The sequence below is a fragment of the Corella eumyota genome, chromosome 2, assembly GCF_963082875.1.
Source record: "Corella eumyota chromosome 2, kaCorEumy4.1, whole genome shotgun sequence".
In the NCBI taxonomy this organism is placed as follows: domain Eukaryota; kingdom Metazoa; phylum Chordata; class Ascidiacea; order Phlebobranchia; family Corellidae; genus Corella; species Corella eumyota.
The window spans coordinates 2,640,500-2,659,896 of record NC_137491.1 but is presented as its reverse complement, the minus strand read 5'-3'; the positions used below and the strand labels follow the sequence as shown (position 1 = coordinate 2,659,896).

Here is a 19,397-nt window from a genome sequence, read left to right as displayed (position 1 = left end):
TTAAAAACTATTGTTTTTGCTTCAGCCTTTGGGTAAAAAGTAATTGTATAGGCTTAATTTACTATGGTTTCACCAGTAGTAAATATACACTCCATCAAAAATTAGAAGTGAAAACCAAACAAAAAAATGTAGCAAAATTTGATACTTATGGGCGTATTTATATTTAAACAAACAAAAATTGTATTAATAATAAACTTTTACATTTTAGTTTAAAACTGTAGGTGGTTAATAATTTAATATAAGGATTGCAAGTGACATAGACCAACCCAAATCATCTTAGTGCGTGTTAATCAAAAATAAACAAAGTTTACCGATTCCATAACAGACGAATATATAAAAAAACAATTTTATAATTGCAAACGGCAAACAAAATCAAATAAAAATTTATCCAACCCAGTTTTAATCGTTTTTGATGCAAAAAATACACAAAAAAAGCAAAAAGAAGCTCAGTAGTTGGTTTAATTGTATTCTAAGCTAGAACATTTTAGTACAATATTTCATCTCATTGTATTTTAAAGTAGGATATTTTATCTCACAGAAAATTATAAAGTCGATTTTAGCGAGTTATAACAAATTAGATCAAAAATATAAAGTCGATTTTAATAACTGTTTATTTTATGATTATTTTGCAGTAGTTTATTGAATAAGAACCCTTTCCGAAAACTGTAGCAATAAAACACAAATGCGTAAACGGTTTAAATGTTATATAAACACACTGGTTTGTAATATTTTTTATTCTTAATATTTTCACCTCGGCTTAATGTTACAAATTATGTAGCCCAACAGTTTTTTTTTAGATTGTATTTTATTTTACCGTAACCTAGGCCTACACGGATTTTAATATCTTTTAAACATCGAAAGCGCTACTTTGCCTAAATTAAACACCAAAATACTGAAAAACTGAACTAACAAAATTGTATTTTAAAATTACAACTTTCCATTCTGACCTCTATTAAACCCTTGGTGTATTAGTTTGATTTAGCCCTTAGATACAACATTTTTACTGTTAATCAAGTAATAAAATTGTTATACTTAGCTTTAATCTGCAGACTACCTATTTGTTTTAAGTATAGGATTGCATCCAATTTTATATACTACGAGAAAGTCTCGATCTTTCAAAAATGCAATCGATTGTTTATTTGTATTTTAACCAACTAAAATATAAATTAAATGATACATATAACTTTTAAATAGAGTATTAACTATCTTAACAATGTTTTATATCAGTTTTAGTTTGTGTTAAATAACAATATTTTTACTTGAACAGGTTTTCGCGATCGCGCTACAATTTCTAAGGACAGTATTCGCTTTTAAAACATTTTTAAAATTGTTTTGACTGCAATCCTGTAAGCTTTTTGCCTTTGACGAGTTAAACATTGGGAGGTTACTGAACCGTTAATAGTAACGAGTTTTATTCTGGCATACATAAAGCGCATATAGAATACATAATACAAGTTTTAAATACAGAAAATATACGTAGAGTACGTTAGCAAAGCCTTAACGAATAGTAATTTATTTTTAAGTTAACTCATATTGCTTGTGACTATTCTTTGTGCTTTAGGTAGGTACTGCTAAAGTTTTAACAAAAAAGCTCAGTTACAACAATAAACTATGGTTTAACCATGGTATAGATGATTTTAAATAGTTGTTCTTTATTAGTTTTTGCTCAAGGGATATATATTTATAAACCAATTAAAGTAATTGCTGTTTCATTAAATAGTTTAAAATTTTACAAATATTAAATAAACCATAAAAAGGTGAAGATGAAATTTAACATCATTTAAGTATATTTTTTTTATTTAATAAATATAAATTTTGTACTAACTAAAAATTGTTCATTTTTTATAAAAAATATTAATAAAATTAAATTTTTAGGTTTTTAATTTTACATTTTATTTCAACAAAAAACTAATCACCTAGTATGTTATTGTATAAATAACCATTTTAAATGCAAAAAAATTGGATTTGAGAATTCATTTTATTGTGAATGGTACGACTTTACATAAAAAATTTGACTATTTTTTATTGAAGCCCATAAAACCTTTACCATACGTAATTAAGTAAATAAATTTTTTTTATCATAGTATATTAATATAATTCAAGTTTAAACTTAAACAACTAATGCATATAAGTTTGGGCAGCTTGATAGATTATAAAATATGCTATTGTGAAACTGGTGTGGTTTGTATAAACTTTAGAAAATCCTAGCCTTTAAATAATTGCATATGAAAATTATTTAGATATTTGCTGAAGAATACAAGAACTTTTCAAAATTTCCAAATAAAAAATGTCGGATGAGGGTAAATAAAATTATTTTTTGTGTGAATATTAAAATATATAATAATAATTAAGACTTGTGTTTATATTGTTTTTTTTTAAGTAGGGTTAGTGCCTTTTTTAATAAATTAACAGTTTATAAAAACATAACATTTATTATTTCTTTTATATTTTATATTTTAGATAACAACGATTGGGTGGGTAATAAATATAATATTAAATATAATTTTTAACAATTTTACATTAATTTTATAACAACAGTTTAAATTAGTAATTATTTACAAATATATATTTTTAATTCATTAATAAGTACTCATATTAGTTTTACATAAATTAAAAAAAATTAATTAAACATTTTTTTAAAGTTTTATTTTTGTTAAATATTTAGAATAATTTTTTTTTACATTTTTAAAATAACTACTTTATTGTTTTTTATATTTTAAGGTTAAAATATTTTATTTTAAACGACTAATATTTTTGTTTTTATGTATTGGAACAACAGTTTGTAAGTATTAGAAAAATGATTTTAGTATTTTAAAAGTTATTATTTTTAATACATATTTGAAAAATATGGGTTTGTTTATTTAAAACTATTATCTTATGTTAAACTTACTCATTTCAAGATTTAAATATTTTAATAAAATGATTTCCATATTTATTTTTATGTTCATAAAAAAAACAGCCCGAAAAGATTAAACATTATTAATAAAATAAAACTGGTTTATTCATTTTAGATAACTAATTGATTGTCCAATTTTCTAACTTTAAATGCAAAATATTTTATTTTAAATGACTCACATTTTTGTTTTTATGTTTATGGAACAACAGGATGTAAGTATTAAACTAAATTAATCAACATTTTTTTTAAATTATTATTTTTGTTGAGTATATAAAATAAAACCGGTTTATTGATTTAAAATTACTACTTTATTGTTTATTTTTTTTTTAAGTTAAAATATTTTATTTTAAATGACTTACATTTTTGTTTTTATGTTTATGGAACAACAGCTTGTAAGTATTAAACTAAATTACTTAAACATTTTTTAAAATTATTATTTTTGTTAAATATATAAAACAAAACTGGTTTATTAATTTTAAATAAATAATTTATTGTTTATTTTATTTACTTTAAAATTAAAATTATTCATTTTAAATAACTGTTATTTTTGTTTTTATGTTTATGGAACAACAGCTTGTAAGTATTAAACTAAATTAATCAAATATTTTTTTATAGTTTTATTTTTGTTAAATATATAAAATAAAACTAGTTTATTGATTTAAAATTATCACTTTATTGTTTAATTAACTCATTTTAAGGTTAAAATATTATATTTTGAATGACTTACATTTTTATTTTTATGTTTATGAAACAACAGCGTGTAAATATTAAATTTAATTTATTGAACATTATTTTAAACTATTATTTTTGTTAAATATATGAAATAAAACTGGTTTATTGATTTAAAATTACTACTTTATTGTTTATTTTTTAACTTTTGAATTTAAAATATTTTATTTTAAACGACTTCCATTTTTGTTTTTATGTTTATGGAACAACAGTATGTAAGTATTAAACTAAATTAATCAAATATTTTTTTATAGTTTTATTTTTGTTAAATATATAAAATAAAACTAGTTTATTGATTTAAAATTATCACTTTATTGTTTAATTAACTCATTTTAAGGTTAAAATATTATATTTTGAATGACTTACATTTTTATTTTTATGTTTATGAAACAACAGCGTGTAAATATTAAATTTAATTTATTGAACATTATTTTAAACTATTATTTTTGTTAAATATATGAAATAAAACTGGTTTATTGATTTAAAATTACTACTTTATTGTTTATTTTTTAACTTTTGAATTTAAAATATTTTATTTTAAACGACTTCCATTTTTGTTTCTATGTTTATGGAACAACAGTATGTAAGTATTAAACTAAATTAATCAAACATTTTAAAAATGATTATTTTTGTTAAATATATAAAATAAATTTTTTTTTTTTTTTAATTACTACTTCATTGCTTAATTTACCTAGTTTAAAATAAAAAATAGATGCGTTAATATTTTTTTGGATTGTAATTTCATGGAACAATAGTTGGGTAATAAATGAATTTTATATAAGTCATTCCGATAAATTTTTTTTATCTAAACTGTAAAAATAACAAAACAAACAACTTTGGTATTAAAATCAATTAATTAAAAAGCACTTTATTTTAAATCAATTAAAAAAAAAATTTATTTCATTTGTAAGGAAATCGAATATAACGAAATCATGGACGAAGTAAGTATTTATTTACAATTAAAAAAATACCCAAATGTAATCACTTTTGTTCATTTAGACAATGGATATTATCTCTGTATTTATATAAAAATTTTATTTAAGTATTTTGTAAATAACCCTAAAAAACTTTTATGTTTATAAACAAAAAAATATATATTTAAAAAATTCTACTACATGACGTTTTACTTAACATAGTATTACTTTTTTTAACAGTTTTGTGAAAATCAAGCTTTAAGTAATGAAGAGTTTGAAAACTACCACCAGATAGCAATTCAAAGTGTTATAGAATTTTTTCCTTTCTATTTAAATAAGGAACGAATTGTAGAAATTACTAAAAATATGAAAAGAATCTATAAAGCTAACAATGACATAAACAATGAGGTAGGAATATTTAATTTTTTTAACAATACCCTTTTATTACCCACATTTATATGACATTAAAGAATATAATTGAGAAAAAAATTTTTAGAACATTTTTGTGGCACAAAGCAACTACAAAAAAGAAATGGAAAAGGTAGCTTACATCTTTTATAATTTGTTTACTTGACTAAAAAATTAAAAGTTATTTGGATTAAATTTATTAGGTTTTTGTTTTGTAATAAATACCATTACTAACAGACAAATATTATTAAAAATTGTTTTGGTTACTTAAAAGTGAGCTGTGTTATTATAGTTTTTAAATTAAATATTTATACATAACACAAAAACAAAGTAAAAAAAATTAGTATGGCTTATTTATTGGTTTCTATAATATACAAACTATTATATTATGAGAAATAAAAACATTAGTGCATACATGAAAAGATTTATTTGGGTAGTTTTTCGAGGACCATGCTTTAGAAGATGAAGAATTTGAAAACCTACATGAAAAATCCTTAAATATTGCTAAAGAATTATTTCATCCTCATCTTATTAACAACCAAAATTTTCAAGATTTTGTGGAACTAAAAAAAGCAGAATACAAAAATATTAATACAGGAAATTGGAAGGTAAGTTTAATATACTTTGTGTAGCACACCGCTAAAACTTTATTTCAGTTTTTTAAAAGGTATTCATTTTAATACATATATGAAAAATTTGAACTTTGTTATTTAAAACCATTATCTTATGTGAAACCTACTCATTTCAAGATATAAATATTTAATTTTAATTAAATTACATTTTTATGTTTATGGAGCAACAGATTGTAAGTATTAAACAAAATTAATTAAACATTTTAAAAATTATTATTTTTGTTAAATATATAAAATAAAACTGGTTTATTAATTTTAAATTACCACTTTTTTATTAACTTTGAAATTAAAATATTTCATTTTAAATGACTCACATTTTTGTTTTTATGTTTAAGAAACAACAGCTTGTAAGTATTAAACTAAATTAATCAAACATTTTAAAAACTATTATTTTTGTTAAATATATAAAATAAAACTGGTTTATTAATTTAATATTACTACTTTATTTTTTTACTTTTAATTTAAAATATTTTATTTTAAATGACTTTCATTTTTTTTTTATGTTTATGGAACAACAGCATGTAAGTATTAAACTAAATTAATCAAACATTTTAAAAATTAATATTTTTGTTAAATATATAAAATAAAACTGGTTTATTGATTTAAAACTACTACTTTATTGCCTAATTTTCTTACAATAAGGGTGAATTGTTTAATTTTAAATGATTTTTTTTTTATGTTTATGAAACAACAGCTTGTAAGTATTAAACAAAATAAATTAAATATTTTAAAAATTTTATTATTTTCTTATATTGTAGCCTTTAACAAATTTGCATTGTTTATTTTAAAATTTAAATGACTTCTTTATGGTGTAATTTACTTTTTTTTAATAATTAAATATGTTATTTTCGAAATCATACATTTTTGTTTTTATGTTTATGGAACAACAGTATGTAAGTATAAAACAAAATTATTTTAGTATTTTAAAAAATATTATTTTTGTTAAATATATATATATATTTTTTTTGTTTTTATAACTCTTTCATTGCTCAATTTACCTATTTTAAATTATCAAATAGATGCATTAATAATTTTTTAAATAGTTATTTAACAAAACAGCAGCTTTCGATAATAAATAAATTTTATATAACTCATTTTTGAAACTTATTCTATTAAAACTTTTAAAACAACATTTAGTGGTAAATAAATTATAAATAAAATCCATTTTTTTATAAAGCAATTAATTTTTTTTTGTAATTTGTAAGAATCTATCTGAAGACAAATATAAAGATTTTATGGACAAAGTAAGTATTAATTTACAATAAAAAAATTGTTAAATGTAATTGCTTTTGTTTATTTAGGCAATGGATTTTATTAGCTGTATTTAAATTATTATTTTTATATATACGTACTTTTAAAATCCCTGAAAAATGTCTAAGTTTATAAACAAAAAAATATATATATTTAGAATTGGCTAGTGACAATTTACGTAATATATTAATATTTTCTTTAACAGTTTTGTAAAAATCAAGCTTTAAGTAACGAAGAGTTTGAAAACCAACATCAGATAGCAGTTCAAAGTGCAAAAAGAATACTCCCTTCTTCTGATTTAAATAATCAAAAATTTGTAGATTATACAGAAAATATGAAAAAAATGTATAAAACTAACAATGACAAAAACAATAATAAGGTGAGAAGTTTTTTCTAGATTTCTTTATTATTTAAATTTATATAACAAATATGAATTAAAAAAAATTTTTAGAAAATTTCTGTGGCAAAAAGCAACTACAACAAAAAAATGAAAAAGGTACATCTGTTAAAATTTGTTTACATAACTAAAAAAAATTTAGTTTACATTCAACATGTTATGTCTTGATTTTGTGAAGAATAGCACCATTAGCATACATATAACTGCCAAAAATTGTTTTGGTTACTTAAAAATAACCTGTGTTATCATCATTTTTAAATTAAATATTCATAAAAAACACAAAAATCAGTAAAAAAAATTAGTATGGATTATTAATTGGTTTCTATAATACAAAAACTGTTATGTTATGAGAAATAAAAACATTAGTGCATACATAAAAATATTCATTTTTAACTTAAATTGGTAGATTTGTGAGGACCATGCTTTAGAAGATGAAGAATTTGAAAACCTACATGAAAAATCCTTAAATATTGCTAAAGAATTACAACATCCCCATCTTTTCAACAACCCAAATTTTCAAGATTTTGTGGAACTAACAAAAGCAGAAATTTTAATTCTTACACAAGACTTAAAAGAAGCAACAAACAAGTGCAAAACAGTAGAGTTAAATTTAAGGACAAGTGAAAGAAACTTCGCAAAAGAAACAGAGGTAAAAATAAACTTTAACTATGTTATTTAGTTCTATATTTCTAGTTTTGTAATATTATTATTTTATAATTAGACAAATAAAAACTCAGCAAAAAGAATTGAAGATTTATTAAAAATCAATAAAGAAAGTTCTCAAATTTTACAACAAAAAGAAAAACAACTACAAGAAATGCAAAAAGTAGGATTTATATATAGGCATAGTTAAAATAATATAACTTTATTACAACTAAAAAGTTTTTTAAATGTAACTATTAATTTTGTTTATAGAGCAAAGAAAACCTTGCAACTGAATTGCAAACATGGAAAGAAAAATGTTCCCAAACAGAATCAAAATTAAAAGAAAATGAAAATCAGCTTACCAGCACAGTTCAGGTACCTACAATAAGTTTAGGGTAATAAAAAGATTATTTAAAAACTTAAAATTAATAAAACTGTCAGTATACTTTTTAGGAAACCAACAAACTTAAAACTGAAATAAAAAGTTTGCAAAACAATATTCAAAGCCTCACACAAAAAAATCATAAGGTAAAATGTCTTTTAAGTTTAAAAAAAGTAAATAGTTTATGATTTAAGTAACAGATATATTTTAATATTTTAACAGATCTTTTTTAAATTTTTAATAGCTTAACATTAAAAAATATAAGTGATAATTTTTTTCAGTATTACAAACCAAGTGAAGTTGAAATCAACACTAAAAAAGAAGGTTTTCTTGGAAAAGGAGGTTTTGGTTGTGTGCGTCTTGGTTTTCTTAAACATTGTGGAGTTGTTGCTATGAAAGCCATCTCATTAACAGGCTCTGAAGATGAAATTGCAAATAAACAAGCCAAGTAATTTGCTTAGTATTTGATTTAAAACCTAAATTTGATCAAATGAATATTATAGTTCAATAGGCTTAACAGAAATATAACCTTTGTATCAACATAAAACAAATATTTTTTATCAGAATTATGCACGAAATTGAAATGTGTTTACATGCCACCCACATTAATATAGTCAGTTATATTGGCTATACAGAATGGGGACCATACCCAAAAACCACTGGAATCATCATGGAGTACATGCAGTGTGGTAACCTTAAAACTTTTATGGTAACAAAAGCCAATGACATTAAGATTGTACCAATACCTGTTAGGCTGCAATTTGCTTCTGACATTGCATGTGGAGTTTCCTTTATTCACAACTTGGATAAAGATCAAAGAATGACACATGGAGACTTGAAGATCGAAAATGTTCTTCTTACAAGTGATCTACGATGCAAAATCTCTGACTTCGGTGGAGCAGAATTAGCAACTGTTACCGATACGGACGAGTCTGATGTTCTCCTAGCAGCTGGGGCAAGGGAGCATACTTGGCTTTATACGGCTCCAGAGCGATTACAGAACATGAAATCGAAGGTTATGACAGCAATGGATGTGTACAGCTTTGCTATGATGCTCTTTATGATTCTTGCTAGAAGACTTCCATGGATCAAAGGCGAAAAGGCAAAACGAGATGACCACGAAAGGTTGGTAATGAAAGGTGAGCGTCCAGATTTAGACAAGACTACAACGTTGAAAGAGTCAGTTTCCAACCAAGATGGAAAGCTTGTCACATTCCTACAAGGTCAAATGCAAAAATGTTGGCATCCTAATCCTAAATCCCGCCCCAAGATGATTAAGGTTAGAGATCAAATTACAAAAAAGCTTGCAAAGCAAAACTATGTGAAGATAAAGCAACAAGTTGTAAACATCGTCGAAGAAATGAAAATTTCACCTCCATTTAAATCTACAATTTCCTTCGAGCCAATTGAAAATTACAGACCATAAACAATGCCACAGATTTTATGTTTTATCAAATTGAATTTTTACAACCAAAACAATCCTATTAAGTTTCATGTGTGGAATTATATGCATGTATTATTATTTACTGATTTGTTTATCATTTTAATTGCATGATTGCTTGGTTATTTAAATAAAAAAATTGTACTTGTAATGTTAACCTATGTAAATAAATGATTCTTCACAGAAAAATATACAGTCGATTTTAGGAAATTATAACAATTACGACACACTAGCATTTCCAAAATATTGTTTAAGTATTTAATAATTAATTGATTAAGTTTTGATTACCAAATGAACAGAATAATGTATAAAATATGTAGGCAACCATTAAACATAATAATTTTATTAAAGGGGAATTAAAAACATTACAGAAAACGTAAAAGCAATACAAAAATAAGTTAATATTACATATTTTAATTCCTATTTATATTTAAATTAAATTAATAAAATTTCAATTTTATTCATAAGGAACCGAAACCTTCCCCCAACAAAGCAACGCAAAAAGGTTTTATTTTATTGAAAAGTGATAAGATAGGAAGGGTAGACACTGGAATCTCTAAATACAACAAAGATAGTTGAATTTTTTGCATCATCGACAACACTGTCATATAATCGACCTTCTTGATGTGAATTTCTCTTTTCGGGAGGGGCTTTATAACTACTATCACCCTTGGAAAAATCACCAGTTAAAACTTCAGCCAAGAACATGAACTTGTGTAAATTAATATTTGCCTGGTAGTAGTTTATTGAATAAGAAGAATTGACAGCAAAATAAACACCCCTTCCGTAAACTGTAGCTTTAAAACAAAAATGTGCAAAACATAAACTAAGAGCTTAATATCTAAAATTACACATAACCATGTTTTATAAAATTTGAGGTAATTTTTGGTATACAAGTTCTTTAAGCCTATGCAAAAAACAAAAAAGACTTAAATTTTATGTCACTGTTCAATATATAAAACATACAAACCATTTTTTCCAGCAAAGTTCTTGTCAAAACCATGAGCACAAATTTTTTCTGCATCCTCTTGCGAGGTGCCATGAAATAAGTGCCATTCACTGATACCATTCTTAATCATATTTTTCTTGACATCTTTTCGCTGTATTTGGTACTGCTGGTAATATTTAAGATTTTGAATTCGTTCAATCTGTTATTTGTAAAATAAACAGTAAATATTTTAAAAAGCATGTAATTTTTTACTAAAGCTAGCGACCATGTTGTGATATTTTATGCACATAAAAACAATAAAAAATTTGTTTTATAAAATGGTGAAATTAAACATCTAAATAAAGATATTTTAGTGAAATTTTTTTTTTATATAATCACAAAAAAATCAACAAACTGATATAATATTGTTGTAATTTAATGGACTGCTTTTCTTGAATAAATTTGAAACTCGTGAATATTCGCTTGTACTTTGTTTTAAATTATTTTTTTTCCAACTTTTTCCTAGCATTTTATCCCAGTTTGAAGGAATCTCTTTAAAAAAATGTTTTGTTAATTTTACTAACATAAATTTTTTGTTAATTATAAAGCGAAGAAACAAAAGTTTTTTTTACCTTCCATTGTTGAGTTAGATGAGTCCTCTCTTATAATTATTCCAGAACAATTTTCAAATGTGAACGAAGAGTCATTAAAGTTGATTTTTAATTCCTTTCCATACAACAAAACATTACAGCTTCCATTATTGTGTTTCTATATTTAAATTTAATACTTTTAGAAATTAAGGCATTGTTATTCATCTTTGACATGTTAAGGCCAACATAACAATTTAAACAAATGATAACTTTTGTTATTAAAACAACTTTGCAAGCTTGCAAGGGGGCATGTTTAAAAGAAGCTATTTTTTATCATTGAAACATTTTGAACATTTACAATTTAAACTTAAACTCAAATTTAATGACCTAATATTCTTTTTCAATTTGTCCAATTGTTCTTACAGGAAAGGAATTCGAAGAGTAGAATAAAGACGATGATAATTTCCACTTCCATGAAATTAAAACAAGAGCTTCTTTTAACTCTGACAAAATGTCTTTAATTGAGTTAAATAACTTGGAAACCCTGTCTTCCAAGCCTGAAAGATGAATTTCATTTGATCTGAATTTAAATATTTAAATGGGGATTAATTTTAAGACCTTACTTTACACTGGTTGTAATATTGTGATACTTACGTTTGGTTAATAATTACATTTCTCCGTGCTTGCTCCGTGCTTTAAAGTGCTCCGTGCTTTAAAGCTTCTATGTGAATATCAATAATTTCATTATCACCAATATTTTTTATGACTTCTTCATCAATCTTTTTCGTGATCAAGTGCTTTGAAAAATGTGCTTTAAGTTCGTCTTCCAACTAATAAAAAAAGAAAGTGGCGATCAAATAAAAAAGGTTGATTTTATAGCCTAAAATAGCAATGAAAGTTAATGTTATTTCTTATGTTTAAAATTATTAGTTTTGCTGTTATCTTTCTGGTCTGACACCTTTATCTTTACGCCATTTCCTTTTTCCAGTTTACTACCCATTCTGATTTTAGTAATAGTGCTGGCTTTAAATGGGAGTTTGTTTTATATTGAGGATAACATTGTAAAGATTTATTGATGTAAATATTAATGCAAGTATTTAAATAAGGTTGGTTTTATTTAGTACAAGTAACAAAACCTCTTACTTTTTTAATGACATCAGATTTGTCACTGAGTAGAGTAATATATATGGTTTCGGGCTCTAGAACATTAGCGTTCGCTTTGTAAAAATTGACCTGCTTTTCTCCACTTAACAGCATTTCTGTGCATTTTAATTTATATGCTAAATTGTTAAATTTATCACAATTCCAACATTTTTACAAAAATTTAAAAAGTGTCCAGTGCTTAGTTGATGTTAAAATATTATAAACTTAACATTTATATTCCGATCACCAATTGCTAATCACAAGTTTTAAAGCTACATCATTGTACCAGTAGTGAAAACCCAACCAAGGATACACACTATAAATTCTACAAATTTATTTAATCAATTTCTTTATATAAATAGGTTTGTACCGTCATTGGAAAGAATTGTATTCTTGAAAATATCCAGGATGGAATCTTCGTACACAAAAACTTTTATTCTAGTTAAGTTGGTTGGGTTTTCTGCTGCAAACATCTGGAAAGCTTGGGACATACAGGCAGCTACATCCTCACATTTTAAACCAACCCCATCTATTAACATATATAAATTAAGCATTAACTATTAATGTAATGCAATGTTTAATATGTTTAAAGTCCTTTTACTCTGACCTGCCATAAAAATATAGCCAATTTGTACATCATATCTACACAACCAAAACTTATGACTTGACATAAAACTTTAAATAAATATAGATTTACCAGTGCCTAGAGTAGGAAATGCGATGGAGTCTTCCCCCAGCAAATCTGAAATGATGTAGAAACTTAACATTAAATAACAGAGTTCTTTTTTTTCTGTCCAGGTTGTAAAGTAAGTTTTACCAACAAAAAATATATTTGATCATTTAACATTGCATAATTGTTAATTTAAAATTTATCTATAATTTTACCTCTGGATAGATTAAAATCTGAAATATCTCCATTGACAATAATATCGGAATTATCTTGGCTTATATCACCCTGTGCCACTTCTACAGTTATGTTTCCATACTTTGATGGTTTAGATTTTTCTTTATATAAAAACAAGACAATATTTTTAAATTTGGCCATACTGAATTAGCACAAAATAGAAATAAAACAAAAATAATACAAATTGTTTTTATTCTTTGTCTAATATGGGCTTCTATGCTAATAATTTCATTATCTTTTTTAAAATTCTTATTGGCTCAGCAAGAGTTTATACCGTTTACAGCGCCTTACTTAACATTGCTACAATTTAATAGCAGTGGGGATTAAACCCAAGACCTCATGTAGTGCAGACAAGTGTTCTGACCACTAAACCATGCCGTTGGTCACTACATCCAACTGCCAGTTTTTGTTGTGCTATGTTATTTATTTTATATTTCTTGACAAATTACCAAATTGAACAAGGAATTTTTAAATAAACAATTTCTCGTACTTTCTTGTATCGTCAGCTTGCTTGGTCTCAATATCATCAATTTCTTTCATAAAATCGGCAAGTTTTGTATCAACTGAGTCACCTTTAACTTTATATTCAGTTTTATTTTTTGCCAAATCATTTCCATCATTGTCTGTTTGTGCACCGTAATCTTCCACTAAACCAAGTCCACTGTATGATGACTTTGTACCTTGAAAGAATTTCATAATTTTAAGTATAACAAAATCTTATATTTTATGACATAAAAAATATAGAATAAGTTAACCCATGTCACAGTAAATATTAGCCGTTTATGTTTTTGCAATAAGCATTCCTTAATATTTAATTTAGTTTAATGACTAATAAATTTGTTTTAAATTTAAATTTACATTAAAAAATTACTAAAAACTAACTGATTGTAGGATTTGGAGTATCTCTGTTAAGGTTTCGACCACCGATCTGTAAAAATGGTTTATGATGACTTGTTGTTATTTTCTGATGGCAGAGTTACTTATCAGCAGATCAGATAATGAATGTTGAAGTGTAAACGTTGTTAAACTTTGACAACAACTTAAATAAAATATTTTTTTACACTCTTACCACAGCCAAATCCTGTGTTTCTTACGAACTGTTAGTAGTAGGACTCGTTGTAGTTAAAAAAACTTAAAACAGCAGAGTTGTCAATTTTTTTTTTTTTTTATTTAAAAAGTGTTTAAAAACAGCTGACTATTTGAAAATATGAATCAAAATATAGGCCTATAAATTTCAACTGTTTTAAGAAATCTTTTTTTACGTTTTCTTGCCTAAACGGAAGTTCCATGTCCATAATTTTGCTTATAAAAAGTCATGATCATTCATTAGAACCTGTATGATTATTGCCACAAAATAACAGCAATAAAATTAAATCAAGGGCCAATAGTAAAATTTAAGACCAAAAACATATATTTTAAAACAAATCAATGCTGTATTATTAATCAAATCAAACATTTTATTTCCGATTTTTTGTAGTTTAATGTGTATGTTATATTAAGTGCTACAAGTTGCGACTAACGTTATTGGTGCGTATAAATTTAAACAATATTTAGGCCACTATGTTAAGCAGTAAATCAATTTTAAACCAAAATAAAAAAAACATTAATATTTCCTACACTATTTATCTACACATTAACTTCATGTTTGAATGTTTAGTTCATTATCACCATTTTAATTTTAAGCTCTTCGAATATTACATTGACTTAGTCTGGAACTACCTCCAATTTTACTATATATTTTTTTAATTCTTATAGCTATATGAGGGTTTGACTTAGCTCTTAAATGTACCTAGTTGTTGGTATCACGCGCCAATTTCTATACAACAAGAAAGGAAAAATTGTCCCTTTCTAGACCTATGTTAAAGTTATTTAAAAGAATAATTTCACGTAACTTTTATTTTTAATAACGGTAATGTAAATTATGTGATTTGTTTTTAAGGTTTAACAGTTATACCAAACAATTACAATGGTTTATGTCAAATGTTATATCTCAGTTCGTGTTAAATGATATCTCCAACTTAAAGCCTAAAGGTCTGCGAAACATGCTACACAAACACGCTGTACAAGTCCGTTTAGAACCCTTCATTAAAGTATTTATCTGTATTAATTAAATTATTTTTAGGTTTTTAAAGTAGGTTCATAATAAATAAGTTTATTTAACTTTACCAAGTAAAGAAGTTAAAATAGTATATTGGCAATTTTTTTTAATCAGAAATTAATATAAAAAGTGTACATACATTGAACAAGACCTACCTAATGTGATTTACATACCAAAGTATAAAGTTTCAAATACAGATTTTTTTAAAAGGAAATTTAAGCTACTTAACAAGGAGGTGTTGAAATAAAATCCTATTGTTTACGATTTTTCTTTGTGAGAATACACATTTTGTATTTAAACAATACACATTTTGTATCTTCAACAAACAATACGCTAGGATAATCGTACTTGGCAGAACATAAGTAATAGCAAAGATTGGGAATTGCACTATAAAGATAACAAATTGTTTTAAAAAGTTGTTTTGTTTGTTAAGTTTAAAAAGCACCTTATCATATTCTAAGTATATGTAAAATATGTCCTTAAAAAAAAACAGAAAGCAATTAGATAGTTCGGTTAGAAACATCATTAACAACATTTTCATATAATCGATCTTCTCGATGTAAATTTCTTTTTTCGGGTGGGCTTTAAAACTATTTTAACCCATTTAAAAACCACCAGTTAAAACATCAGCCAAGAACAATAATTTGTGTGAATTAATATTAGCCTGGCAGTAGTTTATTGAATAAGAAGAGTTGACAACAAAATAAACACCCCTTTCGTAAACTGTAGACATAAAAAACAAATGTGTAAACATTTTAAATGTTATACTAATACAGAATTTTGTATTACTTTTTATTAATACTATTAACACTTAGGCCTAATGTTCCAGATTATGTAGCCCAATAAGTTTTTGTTTTAATTTTAACGTAAACTAGGCCTACACGAATTTTAATATTTTTCTAATGCGCAATTTTGCATAATATAGACACCAAAAAGCTTAAACCTAAACTTTCAAAATCACATTTTAGTTCGCATTAAAAGCACAACTTTCCATTCTGACCTCTGTTAAACCCTTAGTTTATTAGTTTGATTTAGCCTTTAGATACAACATTTTTACTGTTAATCAGGTAATAAAATTGTTATACTTACCCTTAATCTGCGGACTACCTATTTGTTTTAAGTAAAGGATTTCATCCAATTTTATATACTACGAGAAAGTCTCGATCTTATAAAAAATCAATCGATTGTTTATTTGTATTTTAACCAACTAAAATGTAAATCAAATGACACACGGAATATTTAAATATAGTATTAAATATCTTAACAATGTTTTATATCAGTTTTAGTTTGTGTTAAATGACAATATTTTTACCTGAACAGGCTTGCGCAATCGCGCTACAATTTCTAAGGACAGTATTCGCTTTTAAAGCATTTATAAAATTGTTTTGTCTGCAATCCTGTAAGCTTTTTGACTTTGACGAGTTAAACATTGTAAAGTTACTAAACCGTTAATAGTAACGTTTCTTTTCTGGCATACATAAAGCGCATATAAAATATGTTTACCGAGCATAAACCAATGCGCTATCTCATATCAAAAAAATCAAGTAATACAAATTTTAAATACAGAAAATATACGTAGAGTTAGTAAAGCCTTAACAAATAGTAATTTATTTTTAAGTTGACTCATATTGCTTGTGACTATTCTTTGTGCTTTAGGGATGAATATTTTGTATTTTAACAAGCCACGTACTGCCAAAGTTGTTTTTAACAAAAAAGCTAATTTACAACAATAAACTATAGTTTAACCATGGACTAGATTATTTTAAATAGTTGTTCTTTATTTGTTTTTGCTTAAGGGCTATATTTATAAACGAATTTAAGTAATTGCTGTTTCATTAAATAGTTTAAAATTTTACAAATATTAAATAAACCATAAAAAGGTGAAGACGAAATTTAACATCATTTAAGTATATTTTTTTATTTAATAAATATAAATCTTGTACTAATTAAAAATTGTTCATTTTTATAAAAAATATAAATAAAAGTTTTTCTATTGCAAGTTAATTTTTAAGTTTTTAATTTTACATTTCATTTCAACAAAAAACTAATTACCTAATATGTTATTGTATAAATAGCCATTTTAAATGCAAAAAAAATTGGATTTGAGAATTCATTTATTGTGAATGGTATGACTTTACATAAAAAGTTTGCCTATTTTTTATTGAAGCAAATAAAACCTTTACCATATCTAATTAAGTAAATGAAATTTTTTATCATAGTATATTATTATAACTCAAGTTTAAACTTAAGCAACTTATGCATATAAGTTTTTGAAGCTTGATAGATTATAAAATATGCTATTGTGAAACTGGTGTAGTTTGTATAAACTTTAGAAAATCCTAGCCTTTAAATAATTGTTTATAAAAATTATTTAGATATTTGCTGAAGAATACAAAAACTTTTCAAAATTTCTAAATAAAAAATGTCAAAGAAGGGTAAATAAAATTATTTTTTGTGTCAACATTAAAATATATAATAATAATTTAAAGTTGTGTTTATATTGTTTTTTTTAGTAGGGTTAGTGCCTTTTTTAATAAATTAACAGTTTATAAAAACATAACATTTATTATTTCTCTTATATTTTATATTTTAGATAAAGGACATTGGGTAATAAACATAATATTAAATATTTGTTTATTTTACTAATTTTTAACAATTTTACCTTAATTTTATAACAACAGTTTCAATTAGTAATTATTTACCAATATAGTTTAATTCATTAATAAGTACTCATATTAGTTTGAAAACTAAAATATTTTATTTTAAGTGACTGTTATTTTTGTTTTTTTGCTAATATATAAAATAAAACTAGTTTTTAATTTAAAACTACTACTTTGTTGTTGTTTTTTTTACTTTAAAATTAAAACATTTTATTTTAAATGACTTACATTTTTGTTTTTATGTTTATGGAACAACAGATTGTAAGTGTTAATCTAAATTAATTAAACATTTTTAAAATTATTATTTTTGTTAAATATATAAAATAAAACAGATTTATTTATTTTAAATTACTAATTTATTGTTTAATTAACTCACATTTTTGTTTTTATGTTTATGGAACAACAGCCTGTAAGTATTAAATAAAATAATTCAAACATTTTAAAAATTATTATTTTTGTTAAATTTATAAAATAAAACTGCTTTTTTTTATTTTAAATTACTAATTTATTGTTTAATTAACTCATTTTAAGGTTAAAATATTTTAATTTAAATAACTCACTTTTTTGTTTTTATGTTCATGGAACAACAGCTTGTAAGTATTAAACTAAATTAATTAAACATTTTTTAAAATTATTATTTTTGCTAATATCTAAAAGAAAACTGGTTTATTAATTTAAAATTACTACTTTATTGTTAAATTTTTTACTTTGAAATTAAAATATTTTATTTTAAAAGAATCACATTTTTGTTTTTATGTTTATGGAACAACAGCGTGTAAGTATTAAACCAAATTAATTAAATATTTTTCAAATTTATTGTTTTTGCTAAATATATAAAATAAAACTGGTTTATTTATTTTAAATTACTAATTTATTGTTTAATCAACTCATTTTAAGGTTAAAATATTTTATTTTAAATGACCAACATTTTTGTTTTTATGTTCATGGAACAACAGCTTGTAAGTATTAAACTAAATTAATTGAACATTTTTTAAAATTAAGATTTTTGCTAAATATATAAAATAAAACTGGTTTATTAATTTAAAATTACTACTTTATGGTTTCCTTTTTTTCTTTCATGGTTAAAATATTTTATTTTAAATGACTTACATTTTTATTTTTATGTTTATTGGAACAAAAGAATGTAAGTATTAAAAAATTTTTTTAGTTTTTTTTTAAAAAATTATTATTTTAATACATATATGAAAAATATGGGTTTATTTATTTAAAATCATTATTTTATGTTAAACTTAACTATTTTAAGATTTAAATATTTTATTTTAAATGACTTACATTTTTGTTTTTATGTTCATGGAACAACAGCTTGTAAGTATTAAACTAAATTAATTGAACATTTTTTTAAATTAATATTTTTGTTA

General features: G+C 23.6%; 2 protein-coding genes and 2 long non-coding RNA genes across 6 annotated transcripts; 3 read left to right on the top strand and 1 right to left on the bottom strand.

Moving 5' to 3' along the window:
* Positions 1-1,885: 1,885 nt before the first annotated feature.
* Positions 1,886-2,876, top strand: LOC145743621 (uncharacterized). The gene is made up of 4 exons (XR_014281030.1): positions 1,886-1,990; positions 2,241-2,300; positions 2,461-2,474; positions 2,780-2,876. It is a non-coding gene; the product is annotated as an uncharacterized LOC145743621 (long non-coding RNA).
* Positions 2,877-4,790: 1,914 nt separating this feature from the next.
* LOC145743559 (uncharacterized) lies at positions 4,791-5,909 on the top strand. Its single transcript, XR_014281024.1, has 4 exons — positions 4,791-4,947; positions 5,036-5,080; positions 5,385-5,555; positions 5,750-5,909. It is a non-coding gene; the product is annotated as an uncharacterized LOC145743559 (long non-coding RNA).
* Positions 5,910-6,728: 819 nt separating this feature from the next.
* On the top strand, positions 6,729-9,848 carry LOC145743049 (uncharacterized). The gene is made up of 9 exons (XM_082560921.1): positions 6,729-6,823; positions 7,036-7,209; positions 7,282-7,326; positions 7,634-7,876; positions 7,949-8,053; positions 8,143-8,247; positions 8,326-8,400; positions 8,536-8,702; positions 8,819-9,848. The coding sequence occupies exons 1-9, from the start codon at positions 6,815-6,817 to the stop codon at positions 9,678-9,680; spliced, it is 1,785 nt and encodes a 594-aa protein (XP_082417047.1). The 5' UTR covers positions 6,729-6,814; the 3' UTR covers positions 9,681-9,848.
* Positions 9,849-10,022: 174 nt separating this feature from the next.
* LOC145743228 (protein mono-ADP-ribosyltransferase PARP11-like) lies at positions 10,023-14,344 on the bottom strand. 3 transcript variants are annotated; one of them, XR_014280999.1, is made up of 9 exons: positions 14,143-14,344; positions 13,751-13,940; positions 13,242-13,361; positions 13,054-13,098; positions 12,727-12,885; positions 12,357-12,472; positions 11,868-12,043; positions 11,601-11,793; positions 11,256-11,391 (listed from the first exon to the last, which is right to left on the bottom strand). XR_014280999.1 is itself a non-coding variant. In XM_082561145.1 (6 exons), exons 2-6 carry the CDS (start codon positions 11,260-11,262, stop codon positions 10,157-10,159), a joined length of 597 nt encoding a protein of 198 aa, XP_082417271.1. In that variant the 5' UTR covers positions 11,263-11,391; positions 11,601-11,787; the 3' UTR covers positions 10,023-10,156. The 3 variants fall into 3 exon arrangements, 2 of the variants coding, with proteins under 2 accessions (XP_082417271.1, XP_082417270.1); XM_082561145.1 differs by lacking the exons at positions 11,868-12,043; positions 12,357-12,472; positions 12,727-12,885; ... (2 more) ...; positions 13,751-13,940; positions 14,143-14,344 and adding exons at positions 10,023-10,251; positions 10,313-10,492; positions 10,666-10,843; positions 11,039-11,175 and having other exon boundaries at positions 11,601-11,787; XM_082561144.1 differs by lacking the exons at positions 11,868-12,043; positions 12,357-12,472; positions 12,727-12,885; ... (2 more) ...; positions 13,751-13,940; positions 14,143-14,344 and adding exons at positions 10,132-10,492; positions 10,666-10,843; positions 11,039-11,175 and having other exon boundaries at positions 11,601-11,787.
* Positions 14,345-19,397: the final 5,053 nt, after the last annotated feature.

Bases quoted from the DNA above. Each gene is read 5' to 3' on its own strand.
- LOC145743049 (XM_082560921.1), top strand. The intron at 7,210-7,281 runs GTGAGAAGTTTT...AAAAATTTTTAG, and splicing joins ATGACAAAAACAATAATAAG to AAAATTTCTGTGGCAAAAAG. The intron at 8,401-8,535 runs GTAAAATGTCTT...AATTTTTTTCAG, and splicing joins TCACACAAAAAAATCATAAG to TATTACAAACCAAGTGAAGT.
- LOC145743228 (XM_082561144.1), bottom strand. The intron at 10,844-11,038 runs GTTTGTTGATTT...TACAAATAACAG, and splicing joins ATTACAACAATATTATATCA to ATTGAACGAATTCAAAATCT. The intron at 10,493-10,665 runs GTTTGTATGTTT...TTTGTTTTAAAG, and splicing joins GAACTTTGCTGGAAAAAATG to CTACAGTTTACGGAAGGGGT.